The sequence below is a fragment of the Podospora pseudoanserina genome, chromosome 1, assembly GCF_035222485.1.
Source record: "Podospora pseudoanserina strain CBS 124.78 chromosome 1, whole genome shotgun sequence".
In the NCBI taxonomy this organism is placed as follows: domain Eukaryota; kingdom Fungi; phylum Ascomycota; class Sordariomycetes; order Sordariales; family Podosporaceae; genus Podospora; species Podospora pseudoanserina.
In genome coordinates, this window is record NC_085920.1 from 6,048,614 (window position 1) to 6,065,772 (window position 17,159).

Here is a 17,159-nt window from a genome sequence, read left to right on the forward strand (position 1 = left end):
GAATAAAGCGGCAAATGCAATTGAGGCAAATAGTACCCGCCCAAAAATCCCATCCACTCAGACAAACCCGACCATTCTCGCGAAGAAGTTGAACTATCATCCAAAAAGAATAATCGAGTCATGACCACCGAAAGGACCGATGACGCCTCCCCCCCTCTCCCCCTCCTCCCCCTGCCCATCCCCCGTAAATCTCATCTTCGCATTAAACCGTTTGACTTGTGGAGGATCGTCATCGTTCAACACACTTCCAGGTTGGCCGCACGCGCTCTTCTTCGCCCAAAAAGAAAAAAGCAAAAGCGGTAGTCACATCGTCAACGCTTAATTATTCCCACAACGCAACCATCAAGAATGCAGATCATTTTATCCTCATTCAATCAGGGGGAAAGTCATTCTCCCCAATGGGAATTCCCAAAGTGCCATCCATATCCCCATTTACACAAGCGACAAAGAGTTCCATGTTTGTGATACCAGCCCCGACTCGGAAGGATTTCCAAAAAAACTTTCAAACTTGTATCACCAAGTATCCTATTTCATCATCAATTTCGCCACAGACACCTCCACCATACCAAAATCCACACAATAAAACCGCAAAAAGGAGATAAACTCTCCTGTGTGACGACGATCTGTTTCCAATTTTTTGATTTTCAATTTTCCCTGTTTCTCCTCACCCAACTAAACTGTAGCTAGCGGGTCGTGACAGCTCCTCAAACCTAGCCCCCTAGAGAGGCCCATATTCCTCCTCCTCCTCCATCTATATACACGTAATTATTCCTTTTTTTTTTTGGCGTGTATATGTCTTCGCAACACAAACACACACCAGTAAAAAGAGAGGGGGAATCAGATCGTCAGATACATCATGCCACACATAAAACAGAAAAGACTACCTCCAAAAGAAAGAAAGAAACGCCCCATGTAAATGCTTTGCCAAAACCCCCGATGTTGTGAACCCACGCCTCCCCCCACCATTGATTGAACCCCAAAAGTTTCGCCGCAACCCCCTTCAACCCGCCATGGAACATCCCAGTTATGACGTTTGTGTTGTGCTCCCTTTCCCTTGCGCCAGAAGCAGTGGAGAAAGTCCAAAAGAGAAAAAATTCCTTTCACCCTCCTGTGTTTTGCGCCGACCCCAAAACCCAGCCGCCTTTCTTTGTTTTAGAAAAAAAAAATCCCAATTTGCGTAAGTAGTAATCTGATGCGAATCATGTCCTCGTCTTTCAAGAAAACTCTCGGCTGAAAAAACACCACCCAGCCAGAAAAAAATTAGAAACTAAAAAGTACCAGTAATTTTGCCATGGTGTGGGGTCGTTGTATGGTATAACGGTTTTATCCTGCACCGCCAGGGTTTGGGATGTATTTTCTTCGGCTGGTTTGTGGTTGTCGAAAGGGAGGGGGGGTTGATATTAAAGATAAACCAGCACTGGAGAGACCTGCTGTCCAAGCTCACACACGCATTCAAGACCGGCTGGCGGCGCTGCCATTGCTGCTGCTGCTGCTGCTGTCATAGTTGTGGCAACCGCGCTCGTGGCGTTTCATGTTGCTTCGCACACTGAAGGCCTTGCCACAGCCGGCGACCGGGCACTTGAATGGCTTCTCGCCAGTGTGGGAGTGGCTGTGGATGCGGAGAGAGCTGGGACGCGAAAAGGCCTTGTTGCAGGTTGGGCAGATGTACCTGTCTTGGCTCTGGGGGAACGAGGCGGCCGAGGACGGGGCAATGTAGTGGTGATGTTGCCATGGGTTCGCACCGGCAGGCGCAAGAGTCATGGACAATGGTGGAGGGAAAGACTGCGTCTATCAGTTAGCTTGGTGTTGTCCGGCTGTGTGCAAGAAAGCAACATACCTGGGGAAGAGGCCGCTGGAAGTAAAGGCCCGACATGGGAGGAGGAGGGGCGGCGGCGGGATAGTAGGCAGGAATGGTGGGTTGGGCAATGTAGGATGGTGCAGCAAAGTGTGGTTGGTATGCTGAAGGTTGAACCGACATTCTCGGGGCGGCAGCGGCCATCGGGGGAACGCCAGAGTCCATGGGCCCCAGTGGAGGAGTGGTCTCATAGTAGTAGTTGGAACTGTTCGAGACCTGGCTGGCTGACCTCGTGGGCGGCGAGTTGTATCCCTCGAAGGATTCTCCCGAGGACATGGGAGGACTTGGTGGGAGTCCCCTCAAAGCTGGGTTGCCATAGTGCGAGGAGTTGGGCCTGGCGTCGGACTTGGAAGAAGACGATTGGGCTGGGGATCTTGTTAGCACCGGGTTCCATGCAGTCGTGCTGCCAAAGTCCATACATTGTTGTTGCTGTTGCTGTTGCTGTTGCTGCTGCTGTTGAGCCTGAGCGTGTGTCTCAGCGGTGGGAGACCCTTGGTCGGCAAGTCCCAAAAGGTTGGAGATGGAAGGCAACGAGCATCTCGAGCCGTCATCCATTGGTGGTGATGGTGGAGGAATGTATCCATAGTGAATGCTTTGCTGAGGTGCAGCGTACTGGGTGGTGACCATTGTGCCTGCCATTTTGTTTTCTGGTGTGTGAAAATTTATCCCTTGTTGGTGGGGAAAGAGCGGTCTTGTCGTCGCAACTTGAAGCTTCAAAGCTTTGATCAAGTGTTCTTCTTGTGTGGCTGGAGTGGTCGAGGAGGTCGAGTATCGAGTGCCGGCTGGATATATTATGCGGTGGGTCTTGTCTTTGTCGACGACGAGTGATGTGATGGTATGATATCAAAGATCAGGATGTCCAAGTCAGGTCGGTAATCCGGGAGTGAGAGGGGGGGTGTGGCGGTTTAAGTATGTGCATCACAGCAGAGGCTTGTTGACGTCGGGATGGGGAGGGCAGGGTGTTTTGTACCGTCAGATCTCCCGGCGGTACATCCATGGAGACTGTATGAATGATCAAGCGCAAATCCACCAGCATCCACAAGTTGATCCCCGGACCAAGGCGGCCAGTGAGTGTTGTCACAAAGTGGGTGGGTCGGCCTTGGGGTGCTGTGCCAGGCCAGGGATCAGGGCATGGGGCCGATGGTGATCAGAGGGGTCTCCCCCGTTGTCGCCGGGACCCCCAGTCCGGTACGTACCTCAGACTCGAAATGCTCGATACCCTTCAGAGCATGTCACCCGTGCACCCATCCGTCCAATTCCATAGAGTTATAACGCCTCATGTTATATGTTCATACGGGGCTCTGACTGCCTCATTGTGCATTGGCGCTAGGTGCCCATCTCTTCTGCCTGGCTGTGCCTATTATTCTCCTTCACAACCTTGGTCAGTGTTTTATTACCTACACTATCAAAAAATAGGCCGACTCTCTTCACTTCATCCTTCAAGAAGGATGCTCTCGAGGTAAGGTCCAGCCAGTGTCATTGCATGACCAGGTTCCGTAGATAGGTACATATCTCACATTGTGTGCGTGCCGTAGTTACCCAAGGTCGGTTATGACTGGCTGTCTTTTTTCTACTGTACCAAACTGCCAGCCGGGCGCTACACAACAACGGGTCGGAAGGTCCCAGGAGGGGTCTGAATGATATGATTGCCATTGATCTGCCGAGTCCAAACGTCTGAGGCTCATGCACAGAGGCTGGTCATTCGACTGGCGAAACCAGTGCTTTGCTATGCATTCCGAAGTTTGCTGTTCACGGGTGTACAGTGTACTGTCTGTGTAATTACTCCAGGCTCAACTGGCGTCAACAATCTGAATGGCTTCTTCGTGCTACCAACCTGACAGATCCTTTGACGAGGGTGGCATGGCAACCCAAAGAGCGGAGAGCGGTGCACACATTTGTGTGGCGCGTATGCTTCTCCGGTCTAACCCAAAGGGGGAGGGTGTCTTCACTTCTCCCACTTCCCACACCCATTTCGCTGGGCTCGTGCATCCTGCAAAGCCCGCGGCGCACTATCCCAAACAGGAACTTCCCCCCCGGCCCCAAATGCTTGGCTGTTGACGATGTTGAGTACGTACCGAACACCCTGGTCTGTCACGGACGCTTGGGCGTATGGGAGACAGGCCCCTGAGCCCGGACGCGTGAAACTTGAGACGAGCAGCGACTCCGGATCCTTGTGCCTGAGCTTGCACTGCGACCGGATTCTCGAGCTGATCTTATGCCGTTCATCGTTACCGCCATGTCAACAGCCCTCTCGAAACACCAGTCTACTATGATTCGCATCGGCTGCTGTGCACATCGTGATGTCTGTCACCCGTGTTCCAGAACCCTCCCCAGGAGCCGTTGTGGGCGATCATGACATGTAAGTAAATATGCCACTCATCATAGACTCTTGATCTCACTGCCGTTAGTTGTCCTGCCCTGTATATGGGCCTGGAGGAGCATCGGTAAACTTCCTGCTGCGACCATCAGGCTCCGGTTTCCAAGATCGAGACTAGCAGACGATTAATGTGCTCAGTGGAACGGTACTGCAGAACCAGACTCATCAGACCGCTCTTGCCATCAAGATGGCCACCCAACTTTGCAGACAGAGTTCCAGACTCCTGTCCAGGACGGAATGGATGGCGGTCATGCAGGGGCATTCCCAAGAACCGAACGTTTTGGACATATCGGCAGCCATGATCTGTGGCCCTACAGGCACAGCAGAGCAGATCTTTTGAGGGTGTGCCGACAGTCTCAGAGCCTTTTTGTTTCGCGTATTCTTTTGGATACTACTGTTGCGATCGCTTGAAGGACCTGCCCGGCTATCAACATGTTGGCCACCACATCCCGTATGTGAATCGCATAAACCATGCAGTAGTATGTTTTAGTCAGCTCTTGTTGATACTGGTCGTCCTATACTGACGGGATGATATGGGCCGAGCACAGTATACATGGCGCAGGGAATGACCCTGGCATAGACACCCCAGCGTGGAGCTTGGAGCATGTTTCTTGACGAGATATCGGGGGATTTCCAGAAACAAAGGCTAATCTCAAAAGATCCTTTCCAGTCGGGAATGGCGATAGCTTCTGGCATCAAGCCGAGATTTGCATCGGAGGCCAAGGGGATTTGATCTCCAGCGGAAGCGAGTCTTGAGAGCTGTCTGGGCCCTTGCCCTACCTACCTGTCTGGCGCTGCCGTTGTCATGTCTGGGATGCAGCAGGGGCTGCTGACAGATGGATCTTCCGCACTCTGTTGAAAATCCGGTACTCAAGTGCTCGGTGCACCTCTGGGGACGCTTGGTGTACGCTTTGGGCTATGGACTGGCCAGAACAGGCAGGGCGTCCAAAGGCATGACAACGGGATGAAGTTTCCGAGGGTAGCGTTGGCAGTCTGTCACCGACCTTAAACCCCTCTGTAGGCGCTTGGGCTTCGAAGTTGACGATGGTAAGCTTCAAAACTTGGGATGACACTCGGGCACCGCCCTCGACAGCTGCAGCCACCCGCGATGAAGGTCCTCGTGGCAGTTTGGCTCTCTAGGGTTTCCTGATGTTTCGATCCTGTTGTGACTCTTTACCAGAAAGGGAGCCGTAGTCTGAACAGCTGATGTCGCGGGGTTGCTGAATAGGTAGTATTCGACGAGAATCCGTGTTTCGGGCAACAGCTTGGCAAGACACCGGACACAGGGCTTTCCGAAAGCTTCAAAACAGCCTTGGGTCCAGGGGCTCTTCTCAGGTAGGTGGACTTTTGGACTTTTGGATATGCCTTCAAAGTGGAATATCGTGTGGAATATCGTGTGCAAATAGAAGTTGCACAAGACCTCAGGCCGAAACCAGAAGGGCAAGAATTGCCCCGCATGTCGTCGTTGCTCCTTCCGAGACAACGAACATGATGTGTCACGGGAGGTTCATTCCATTCCCCACATTTTACGGGAGTCTGAACCTTATTTTCTTCAGCCACAGTTTGCAGAACAAGGTGTTCCTTTCTATTTGCCCTATCTTGCGGTAAATAATTTTGCACATGAATTGAACCCGACACTACGGCATCCGAGCTTGGGGTATTCTGCTGTGCCTCTTCATCCCATCACCACTGCCGCCATCCCCCGCCTTTTGACACCTTTGCATCTGAACAGTTCCCACTCTCCGGGAGCTTCGCCGCCGGGATCACGGTCGGCGGTTGGGTGAGGCGGTGCGGAGCCGGTACCCGCCCCGACCGGCCGACAACCCCGGCCAGACAGGTCCCACAAACGGCCACTAGATTCATTCAACGCCCGCTAAACTTCCACACTTGGACAGCCGAGTTCCAGGCCACCTCGCCGGCCAACTCTGCTGCAACTTGCGGCACGGAACCTTATCCCCCCATGTCTCTGTCTTGCTGTCATCGTTCATCAATCTTTCTGTCCGCCCCCCGTGCCGAGCCTCGAACGGATGGTGGGAGCGGTCCGGTCTCGCCAGCAGCTCGGTTGGCGAGAGTCGTCGTTTTTAATCATCGCCTGTCACTCTATTGATGATTAATATTAACGTTCCCGAGTTTTCGACGGCGGCAATCCCACGTCAAACCAGGATCGTGAGGCTAGCCGGCGCCCCGTGGAGGCCATCTTGACGGATTGGTTCAGGGACAGCCGTAAACGGAAACCGAGCCCATATTGCCTGACCTCCAGCGAGCAGCGCCCTGTGGCATCGCTGTGGTGCCGTGGGAGTCGCGTCCCAGCCACTGGAGTATTACCTCGATCCTACCGCCCGCCGCCCTCGTTTTGTGGTAACGGGCTGGAGTTTGCTGCTGGTGTGTGGTGAGGAGCGGTGGTACCTCGGGCACTCTTTGATTGCCTGCCTATATGATGGCTGCTATATACCAGGCTCTCCAGCACTTCTTCCAACAGCGGGGTTACATTCAGCGTTCCCTGGTGTTCCCTGGCTTGTGCTCAAGCTGTTGCTCCAGCTCCAGCCAGATGGACCGTCCAACGTCACACGCTGAACCTCTGCCCCCCCTGCGAGCAATACCGGTTCCCAGGCGGATATTATCCGACTTGCGGGCAGATCGACGTGGCGCACGTCTTGGTGCCCCTCGCTTAGCACAGTCAAAGGCATTGGTCCCTCTTTAGGAATGGTTGATGATCGACGAGCGTTTTCGACGTTTCTGGGCTCGGGGAATATGCCACGCTGCCCTCGCATGCCATCGTCATGGTCTTAACCAGCTTCCTCTTTGGGCCACCGCACCACCATCCACATCGTCATGAGGAGAGCTGCATCGCTGACTTGATTGTCCGCCATTCGGGGCGATGCAACGTAGGCATCTGGAGCATGCCAGTGTACCGTTATTTTGTTTCCCTTTCGATGGCGGTGGCCTTGTTCTCGTCGTGCCCGCCTCCGAGTCAATAACGAGCGCTGCCATCGCTCCGGTCATATCACCGCCGCAGTATCGATAGAAGACGCCAGCTATCAGACCATGATGCTTACTACGCCGCAGTATCCAGTTCCGCCTGCCTCTTCTGAAGCCCGAGCCACATCGCTTCGCTGAGTGTGGTAGACGAGATCTGGGTTCGGTCAGACAAATAGGTACAGCGGTCACTGTCTTTTATCACGAGCCAAGCTGCAGCACGATCCAGGCATGCTCGGCGGGCAAGCTAAAGGCTTTGTCATGCTTTGTTGAGAGTGTCTCTCCGTACCAGAATACCTGGATATCCGCCAAGGTAGAAGTCACCTCATTGCAGCCTTATTCCATCGAATATCTACGCCAGTAGTGACGAAAATATGTTGACACTTCAGCTTCCCAACGTTTGCCTTGCGTAGCTAAGCTCCATCATTTGAGACATAAACGGAGTCACCAGTGGTGCAGCCAGATACCTACGTTAGCAATGACGACTGCACGAATTGTCGGGCTTGCTTCTACCAGTCACGACTGCAGCTCCGTCGCTAGAAGCTTGCCTCGCATGCAGAGAGCTCTTGAAGGCTGTTGGAGGTCGTCCCTATGATCTTCGGCTTCCCATGTCGATCAGCATGGTACCCATGCCTGACCTGAGCTTGATGGGAGGTGTGACGGCAACAGGGGAAATCAGCAAGTGCAACGTTCATCTGCTCCTCCACAGGCTTTTCATCCCTTCAGCCCGGATTGCTACCCAATCTAGTTTGGTGCACAACGGGGCAGCCCTGCATCTGCCAGGGTGTTATTATCGATCTCCCAGTACCAAACCTCTGGCAAACCAACCGCAAGGCAGGCTCTTGGAATTGTCCTTTGTCGCTGCTCAGGCGCGGGTACAAAGTAGCGTACGTAGCCTACCAGCCCTTCTCGCCGCCTTTACCGCAGTATGGATGTCCTTCATGCATTTCACATTTGTGGCGTCCCGTCCTGTACCGCCATAGCCGAATGCGAGTTGCAATTTACCACAACTCTGCCGCCGAGCAACCCCTCCTCCCCATATTATCGATATGATAGATATCAAGACCATCACAAAGCAATTAGCGCGCCAAGGCCCCCAAGCTTTTGTTTAGAGCGCCAGGAAATGATATCTTTTAGACACGATATGACAAACTGAGCTCTGGTGCGAAGCTACTCCAACACAACCTTACTTGTCTCCTGGCCTCTATCTAAGCACGATGCCCTCTGGCGCCAATGGAAGACTGGACCAAACCACAACGTAACGTCGTACTGAGTTGTGAGCCTAGTGAGCAGCGTCACTCAGTGTGGCGCAGACAGCTCAGGAAGCAGACAGGATCGTACTGTGCAAGCTCTGGAGGGATTGGCGTTATCTTCACTTCCGAAGACATATCTCGGTAGTGTTTTTTTTTTTTAAAAAAAAAAAAAAAAAAAAATGGTGGAACAACTGGTACTGGTACTCGGGGGAATTTGCGGCCGAGATTTCGTATCAAGGTCCCTCACGGTACCTTCACCTCACGCCTCTTGGGCCGCCCTAAGACGGAACATCGCTCGTGGTATCCGGTGGTTAGGGAAATTTCGCACCTTGGCAACGCTTTGTTGGGTCACCGACGCACTACGGCTGGAGGAGAAGGAAGCGAGGCCGTTAGTGTGGCGGTTGGCGAGATCGTGCTCCGGCTGGCAGTGGCTGCTGACCCAGGCTGTATATCAGTGTGGTGACTGCGATCTTTGGGTCTTCGATATTGCGACCCTGAAAGCCTTTTATCTACGCCACACAACCGAGCTTCCGTCATGTCCAAAGCTCAAATAGGAAGCTCAGTAGCGAGACCACCACCAATTCAAGTTGCTAGCCGTCCTAGCCGTTGGATTATCACCAGTCCACCAGCAGTGGAGGTGCCTCAGGGTACACTCGCGACTTGCTTCTGGCACCTCGTCGGTTTGGCTGGTGCAAGCGGGTCCTTCAGGACCTTCTCCCACACGTATTCCGGAGAAAGAATGACGGAAACATCTCATGAAAGTGTGGAACGCGGGAGGATGGGCCTCGAGATATGGCCATTCTTAGCTCCCCAGCAACAGCATGCTTTTTCTGGCCTTGAAGCAACAGACTGTCTCGCGAAGCTTGCCGTTGGAGCCAGCGATGGGAGGACCGTTGCCTAGGAGCTTACTCGCTGATGGTACATCTGTCACCTGCATGTCGACGACGTCTTGCTGGCACCTCAACATCACGAGTTCCCAGGTTATCCATAGCGATCCCTGCGATCGAATACATTGGGGACCCGCAGACGCACGTTTGCACCGCTCTGGCCATTCTCAGTATCTCTACTTGTGCACCTGGCAAAACTCACAGAAGGGTAGGCTGGAACAGATCTATCATCCATGTTGAGGCACAGAAAGGACAGTCCTTTCCGCCAACTAAGATGAAGCGCCGAATGTGATTCAGGACTATCGCAAAGAAGATGACGAGCTTGATACAAGTGGTCCGGCTTGTCTGTGTCTCGCTCCTCTGGTCGAACAAGCCCATGGTGACAGAGGAACCTTCACCTCTGGACCGGGCCTTTTTTTTTCTCGTGTCACCGTAATCCACGCTCGAAGTTCCGGCTGGAACAGATGTGGAGTGATAGCTGATTCGGGAGATTGGATTTACTGAAGCATCGACAACACCAGAGAAAACTCATCGGCCATACGTACGTCCCTTGACCCTGGCACCGTGAGCCTACTGTCGTCGAATGAGCACGCGACGTCTCGTGTTCGCAACGTAAACATTACATTCGCGCCACAGGAGCAACGACGATGGTCTAGGCATGTGGTAACGAGCCAAAAGAACAATAGCCTGTGTATCACCCCGACGTCGGAAGAAGGCTCAATGAACACCACTGAACAAACTCGGAGTCTGCACAGCTGGCGCGCAGTTGCTGCCAGCCTATATCCAAAGAAGAAAATCATCTTGCAGTAACCAACCAGACCCGATGCTACGCAACTCAGCCCTCCCTCCCCAATGCGGGAGTCGCACCGGCACTTGGACGGTCTTGTCATGGGCCTCCTGTGATCGCTGTTACCCTCGGGAGTGTCACTGTGGTCAGGGGTGAGCACACGCTGCCGGCTCTGGAAACGGAGACGGGGTTTCATTCTCCATGAAGATGACAGTCATTCCCGGCACTTTCATTTTGCAGAGAAGGCTACAACTGACTGGGTTCTAGTGATTCAAGACTAAGGAAAGAATCAGTTCAATCGTACTTTTCTCACCAGCGACGTTGGCGTCGTTGGTCAAGACGCTTACGATTAAGCCTCAAGGTTTTACCTGTTTGGACTAGTCTCAACGTTCATTGGGCCAAATCAGGGCCGTTTTCTTGACCGTTGCAAGAAATGTCTCACTTTGTTTCCATCGCTTCTGGGGCAGGCGTCAATCTCTAGTCTCCCCCAATCAAACCCCCCTGACGACAGAACAGCCGATCCTTTCTCCACTTTTCCCATCTTTTGATTATTTCCCTTCTGGGCTCATTTTTTCATCTTCTCCTTCTCTCGGTGGCTGGGGAGAAGAGCTGGGGATCAAGATTCTGGCCAGCGCCAGTGCCACCCCCCTGCTGTTGCCCACTGGCAACTTGGAAACTGTGGCTGACACTTCCAGGTTCTTGACCCGCTGCCTAGCGTGAAAAAGAAAGCAAAGATCGTTCGATTATCTGCTGCCAACATCGAAAACGGCTTGGCTTGGGAAGAGACCCTGGAACATCGGGGGTTCCCCACGGACGCTTGTGAGTAGCTACACCCACGCAGTGCTTTTCACATTCAGCACAAACTCGATGACCACAACTGGTTTTCTGTCATCTTGAGTTGCACTGCTGGCAAGGAAACAGCCATGATCGACACTTTTGAGCTCGTCTAGTGACGTGAGGAGCCGGCGGTCGACAGACCTAACACATATCTTATACCTGGCAAACAGTCCACATCCAGACCTGTTGGGTACAGAACTGCATGATTGTTTGTGTTGCCCAAGGGACGGGCTGGCGAGACCCTGATGCATGGACAGCTAGATAGGCCTCCCTGTGCAGCAGGTGCATACTGTAGGTACGGAGGATATGAGGTCTATCTGGTTGCTGTTGCTGCTGGACTCACCGTATTTCTGACATGATCGTGATGTACTCTGTGAGGGAGGGAAGAAGGGGGGGCACAGCTGCAAGCCTCTTGAGCCCAAACCCTGTTTATTCCACCCCCGCTCAATCACAAGACGGACTTTTTTCCGCTGGCCCTCGGTTTCCGATACGAGCTTGGAGAGGTGGCTTAGCATATGAATATGGGGGTTTATTTTGATGGTTTGATCATTGATATCAAGATTGGGTGGGGAGGGTTGTTGATGGCAGGTGGTTGTTATCTTTCTTGATGTGTACAACATGCAGCAATCTATCAGGATGCCCTTGACATATAGAGGATGCAGGCCGGGATGAACACAACAGCAACAACAACAAGTCAGAAGTCATCAACGAGATTTCCACAAAGCCAGCGGCGGGCGGCAGATCGGCGCTCGCATGCCGGGGCGAGACAAGGGCAGCGACAGCCGAGACATGACAGGGGTTGTGAAAGGTCCATGGAATTCGATGCAACATGGGGTTTTTCTGGTCGTGGATCCCGCGGATCTTCTTTTTCTCTCTCATCAGTGAGTGGTGAAGTCGTTGGCTGCACGGCAGGGCCGTGAGATTAATCGCTCCTCTCGTCTCCTCATCCACTTTTTGTCATCACTTTCACACACACACACACACACACACTCGTTGCTTTTCCACATGGCTGCTGCTGCAATGTTCTCGACGCCTCAATGAAAAGGGGGGTTACTGATGAGGGATTGGGGCTGGAACGCTGGGTGATCTACAGGATATCGATTTCTTTGGATTTTGATCGATATCACTATGCGCGGATGGTAGGTTGTGGCTTGAGAAGGGGATGGTACGGAGGAGATGGGTTTCATTCCTGCTGTTCTTGCTGCCCAAGTGTGACGACACTGGACTTTGGATGATGAATATCCCTCGGTAGGTAGGTAGTGTCGGTAGGTAGGTAGGTTGCATTATTACTCCCGCTGATGACTTTGATCGGTAGGTTTCAATCTAGATAAAGTGGCCATTTCATATCCAATATCCGTAGACGATATTGCACCCTGCCTGTTTGAACACGAGTCTGACGAATAGACGAGAAAAGAAAAAAAAAACCTGGCTAGAACCTTTTTCAAAGGTCCCAAAAGTACCGGGTCGGCCGCCCCCAAATTGGATCGCCCATCATCGTCATTATCGTTCGAGAATCCACTCCTTTGATATGATGGGGAAGTGATTGGCGTGCATGTGTGTATGTACAGTACAAATCTATCGAGGTTCGGGACAAGACAAGAAACGACGATGATCATGCCCCAAGCTCGGAAGTCTCATCCGAAGCTAATGTAACCTTTTGTGTGTCACCGTCGGAGTAGTGTATCTCTGCTAGATGACATATACAGCAAGTGATACGTCAAGATCAACGGGCTTTTCTATCTGGGGAATCTAAAACTTGGGTTCTAGGATGTTCTCCAGAGTGGGAAAAGTGGTGGGCCAATAAATCCCGGATGGGGGTTAAGCTTGAAGGATAACGGTTACAACGCTTGGAGACGTCATTGTCGATCTTTGGGGATCTTTGACGGGGTTGGGTTCTGGATGAATGGGCGATTTTGAGGAAGTCTAGGTGGCATGGTGTGGTGGGAATGTGATGTATGTAAGCGGCCACACAGCAGTGAAGGGGGGAGCTGGTTTTGGAGGAACTTGGGGAAGGGGAAGTGAGAGCTAGACAAGGGAGTGGCGTAGGGATTGCGAGGAGCGAGGGTTGGCGGGTGGTCATGTGATTGTGGGTGAATTGGGGGTGATGTGGATTTTGGAAAGGGGGTGGGGGGGAGAGGAGAGTGTCAGCAAAGGGGATGTAAACATTGAGTGATATGCGGTCAGCGACACTGACAAAGTATGTATCTGAGCAGAATGAAAGCCCAGTAAGAGGGCAAGTACTACTCAACTTCTTCTTCTTCTTCTTCTTCTTCTTTGCCGATGTTCTACCTAGGTACGTCACATCATCAACATCACTCACCTGTATTTCTGTTACCCATCCTCCCATTCTGTCCTCTCCTTGATAATACCTAAATGGCAAAGATGAAGATTCCCTAGACCACCTCTACAATCACATCTGAATATAAAGGCTTGATACCCGTTTCCACTATTCCCTCGTTCGTTCCCATGATAGCTCGCTGAGGAGGCTTGGAACCTCCAATACCTGACAGGTGAAATAGAGGGTAAATGCATATCTCAAAGGACCTCCTTTCGCTTTCCTGGCCACTCCCTGGCATCTAAAAATGCGTGGACCAGCCCAACCACAAACACTCAAAACCCCATCAACATCAAAGAATGTACTTCTAACAGTATTCTCTACCTGTACCTGACCAATATATGCTAATGATGGCGATGAATGAGAGGTGTCTTTCCTCCCCCCCCCCCCCCCCCAAACTCCCAACTCCGCGTGTGCCCCTTTGAACGAGACTGCTATAGGTAAATTGACAACTGTGTAGTCCAAACAACCTTCATAAACACACCAAACACCCCACCATTTCCTCCCATTCCAAAAGAACGCCCTTTCGTTTCTTGCTCCTAGGAGATTGTTTCCTGAAATCATATCATCCAACATGTGTGCACCTCCCACAAAGAAAGCCCAACAGCAAAAGAAAAAACTCCAGACGCTCCATGCCACACCCCCTTGTTTTCTTCCCCCCTCCATCTCCTGTGAAATTCCGACAAAGGAAAGTGAAAAAAGCAATGTAAACGAGCGACTTGGGTATCAATCCACCTCTCCCCTCGGAATATACATAAACCAACACCCACACATCTACCCACTCTCAGGAATTAATCCTCTATTCCATCCCCATTTCCACCAACCTCCCCACCCCCGCATTCAACACCGGCGGGAAATACCCATCGGCCTTGCCGCCATGCTTGCCCCCCGCCGCCGGGCAATTGTCAGTCGCCCTTCTGTCAAAAGCCTTCTAAGCCTTGACAATCGGCTTCCTCCTCACCAAAAACGGACTCGGCATCTCGTCCGTCTCCGGATTCCACACAGCCGCCGGCTCAGCGCCCAACCCCCTATTAGCAGCAGCAGCATGCTCCCTAAAGGCCCTCACCGGACTCCCTCCCCCTCCAATCCCCCCCGTGTTCGCATTCAACCCGCTGCTGAACCCCTCCCCAGTCATGATCCCGCTCAACGGCCTACCCCCAGCCCTAGCCTGCTGAAGCTCAACCAGTGTCCTACCCTGGATATTTGACCTCATCCCGCCAGAAATCTTGTTAAGACCCGTCATACTGACCGTTGTATGCAGCTCCCCTTCCTTCTTGGCGTCAGAGAGATTCTTGTTCAACCCCGCCGCACTAGGAATCTTGCTCAACCTCCTCAACCCAGGGCTGTTTCCTTGTTGCTGCTGCTGGTGTCCAAGAGCACCATTGCTCCCCGCCTGCCTGAGCGTCAACCCCCCAGTTCCAAAGTCAGGGTTGCTCGCCACCGCCCCAACAGTCTTGCTTTGCAAGGTAGTCGTCTGCTTGCTTTGCAGCCTATGCACAGGCATACTCTTTTGCGCATGCAACTGCGGCCTCCCCTTGCTGGTAAAGGGGTTCTTGCTCGAGGCCTTGATATTCCTCGTCGGGCTGGGCATATCCTCATCATCCGAGTCACTCCCATAGTTTACCGGTGACGGAGGCCTGTCGCCCGAAGCTTGCGTGTTAGCCGCCGCAGCAGCAAAGATATTCGATGGGTTGTGTGGAGCCTTGGTCTCGATTTTCCTTCGGGGAGAAAGAGACAAGTGGGCAATAGCGACAGGACTGGCATCAACATCCATTGGTGTGCCAACCGGCGGCGCCATCACAAACATGGTCTGGGCTCTCCCAAAGGGAGTGCGCGCCGTCTTGAAGGACGGTTGCGTCATGGAGGTATCGGCCGGCGATTCAGGCTCGGTGATATCGGTCGTCGAGGGGAACTCGTCCTCTGTCGGGCTGATAGAAGAAATCGACGAGTGCTGATATGAGTCCTTGGAAGAAGAGAGCTCCGCGGGGCGGTGCTGTTCCTTTTCCTCGAGCTGCTTTCGACGTTGGAGTTCGACTTCGAGGCGGGCCTCAACCTTGGCTTCCGCCCTGGCCTCGACTTCCCTCTCAAACTCCTTCTTGAGCCTCTCAATCTCCAACCCTACCAGCCGGTCAATCTCCAACCTCGCCTTGACTTCCCATTCCCTCCTCAGGGAAGCGTCGATCTCCTGCCTGATTGCCACTTTGTCATGATCCAACAAGGCCAACTTCTGGTCCACCTCCCGAATCCGCCTGTTGAGCGAGTCCTCCTTGGCCTTGAGCGTCTTGCTGAACTCGACCACCTCCTTTTCCTTTCTCATCAACCTAACCACCGGGAGGTTCAACAATGCCGCCGTGTCCGGTCTCCTATCCGGGTTCACCCGGAGGCAGTCCTTGATCACCGCGAAAAGCTCCGACGAATAACAGGCCGGAAGCGGCGCAATCTTCCCCTCCTTGATCTTCTGGACGAGCTGAAAGTGCGTCTTGGCGTTGAACGGTGGTTCCCTAGTGCAGAGTTCGTAGATGATGCATCCCAATGACCAAATGTCAGATTTCAGTGTGTATTTCTCGGCGGCGCAGATTTCGGGGGACATGTAAAAGGGGGTTCCGACGTAGGTGGAGGCGAAGTCGTGGGAGGCCATCACTTTGGAGAGGCCAAAGTCGCCGAGTTTGACCGAGTTGTCCTCGCCGAGGAAGACTGGAAAGGTTAGTGACGACACCTGATGGACAAGGCACTTTAACCAAAGACTTACCATTCTCTGGCTTCAAATCACGATGAAGAATGATGGTGCCACCCGACGGCGCCTTAGGCCTCGCTGTCGTTCCCAAACCCAACACGGTCTTACCAACTTCTGGTGGGTCGACGCCGTAGTGGCAGCGGTAGAGGGCCGAAACGAGCTGCGAAAAGATGCTCCACACAAACGACTCCTCAGCATACTGGTTCTTTTGTTGCAACTCCTTGATGACCCGACCGAGATCCCCATTCCCGCAGTATTCCATGTACAGGTGCAAATCTTGGGTCGCCTTGAGGTGTTCGCGGTGGTAGTAGCCGACAATGTTGGGATGGCGCAGCGTCGAGAGGATCTGGAACTCGGCGTGTAACTGTTCGCGCTCCTTTTGGGACATTTTGAGGTAGCTGATCTCTTTCCGGCAGAGGATCATGCCGTCCTGCTTGCGGCGTACTCGCCGGATGACGCCAAACGAGCCGTGGCCTGTTTGCGGGTGTCAGACAGAAGAAAACGGAGGACGACGAACAGAGCAAAAGCGACAGGGAAGGACGTACCAATCTTTTCAAGAACTTCATATTTGTCGCTTTCCGACATTTTGGCTTTTTTTATTTATTTTTTTGGATTCTGGATTCCGGGACAGCAACTGGCAGAGCAATTGTCGAATTAGAAATTCCCTCGCTCCATGCGCCGGATCGATTAACAAGAGATGATTTGCGATTTTTTTTAAAAGAAAACAGAACAGATCAGGCACTCAGGGTGCCCTTTTGCTTTCTGCTGCTGCTGTTGGAGAGGGGGGGGAGGTTAGTAAATTCGTTTTCTGTCGTTGGGCGGGTGGTTTGTCGAAGAATGGGGTGGCAATGGCTGGCTGCACAAAAAGGAGCGAGTTCGAAGATGTGCGTTGCGCTGGCTGGTCGGGTTCAGAGTCCAAGAGTCAACAGACCCCAGCGGTTGCCTAGGCAGCGGCTACCCAATTCGGACAGCCAGATGCACCATCCCCCATAAAAAACGTCAGGGGTTTAACAACCAAGGGGAGCGTGCCACGCCATTGGATGGCGGGGCTTTCAACAAGCGCCTTAGGTAACCCGGCCTATCGATAAGGCTTCGCCCTTTCTTGGCCGGGGGGGTGC

At 52.8% G+C, this 17,159-nt stretch overlaps 3 protein-coding genes across 3 annotated transcripts; all 3 read right to left on the reverse strand.

Moving 5' to 3' along the window:
- Nucleotides 1–616: 616 nt before the first annotated feature.
- QC764_117165 (uncharacterized protein) lies at nucleotides 617–5,629 on the reverse strand. Its single transcript, XM_062942974.1, has 2 exons — nucleotides 1,838–5,629; nucleotides 617–1,788 (listed from the first exon to the last, which is right to left on the reverse strand). Exons 1-2 carry the CDS (start codon nucleotides 2,492–2,494, stop codon nucleotides 1,453–1,455), a joined length of 993 nt encoding a protein of 330 aa, XP_062806023.1. The 5' UTR covers nucleotides 2,495–5,629; the 3' UTR covers nucleotides 617–1,452.
- Nucleotides 5,630–12,695: 7,066 nt separating this feature from the next.
- On the reverse strand, nucleotides 12,696–13,319 carry QC764_117168 (uncharacterized protein; the record flags this gene model as incomplete). The annotated part of the gene is made up of 1 exon (XM_062942975.1): nucleotides 12,696–13,319. The coding sequence occupies one exon, from the start codon at nucleotides 13,317–13,319 to the stop codon at nucleotides 12,696–12,698; it is 624 nt and encodes a 207-aa protein (XP_062806024.1).
- A 919-nt stretch (nucleotides 13,320–14,238) lies between these two features.
- On the reverse strand, nucleotides 14,239–16,877 carry KIN3 (G2-specific serine/threonine protein kinase; the record flags this gene model as incomplete). The annotated part of the gene is made up of 3 exons (XM_062942976.1): nucleotides 16,559–16,877; nucleotides 16,057–16,515; nucleotides 14,239–16,001 (listed from the first exon to the last, which is right to left on the reverse strand). The coding sequence occupies exons 1-3, from the start codon at nucleotides 16,605–16,607 to the stop codon at nucleotides 14,239–14,241; spliced, it is 2,271 nt and encodes a 756-aa protein (XP_062806025.1). The 5' UTR covers nucleotides 16,608–16,877.
- Nucleotides 16,878–17,159: the final 282 nt, after the last annotated feature.

Excerpts from the sequence above, each read along its gene's own strand:
- QC764_117165 (XM_062942974.1), bottom strand. The coding sequence starts at position 2,494 with ATGGCAGGCACAATGGTCACCACCCAGTACGCTGCACCTCAGCAAAGC. Across the intron at positions 1,789-1,837 it reads TCCAGCGGCCTCTTCCCCAG|ACGCAGTCTTTCCCTCCACC; the intron begins GTATGTTGCTTT and ends GCTAACTGATAG.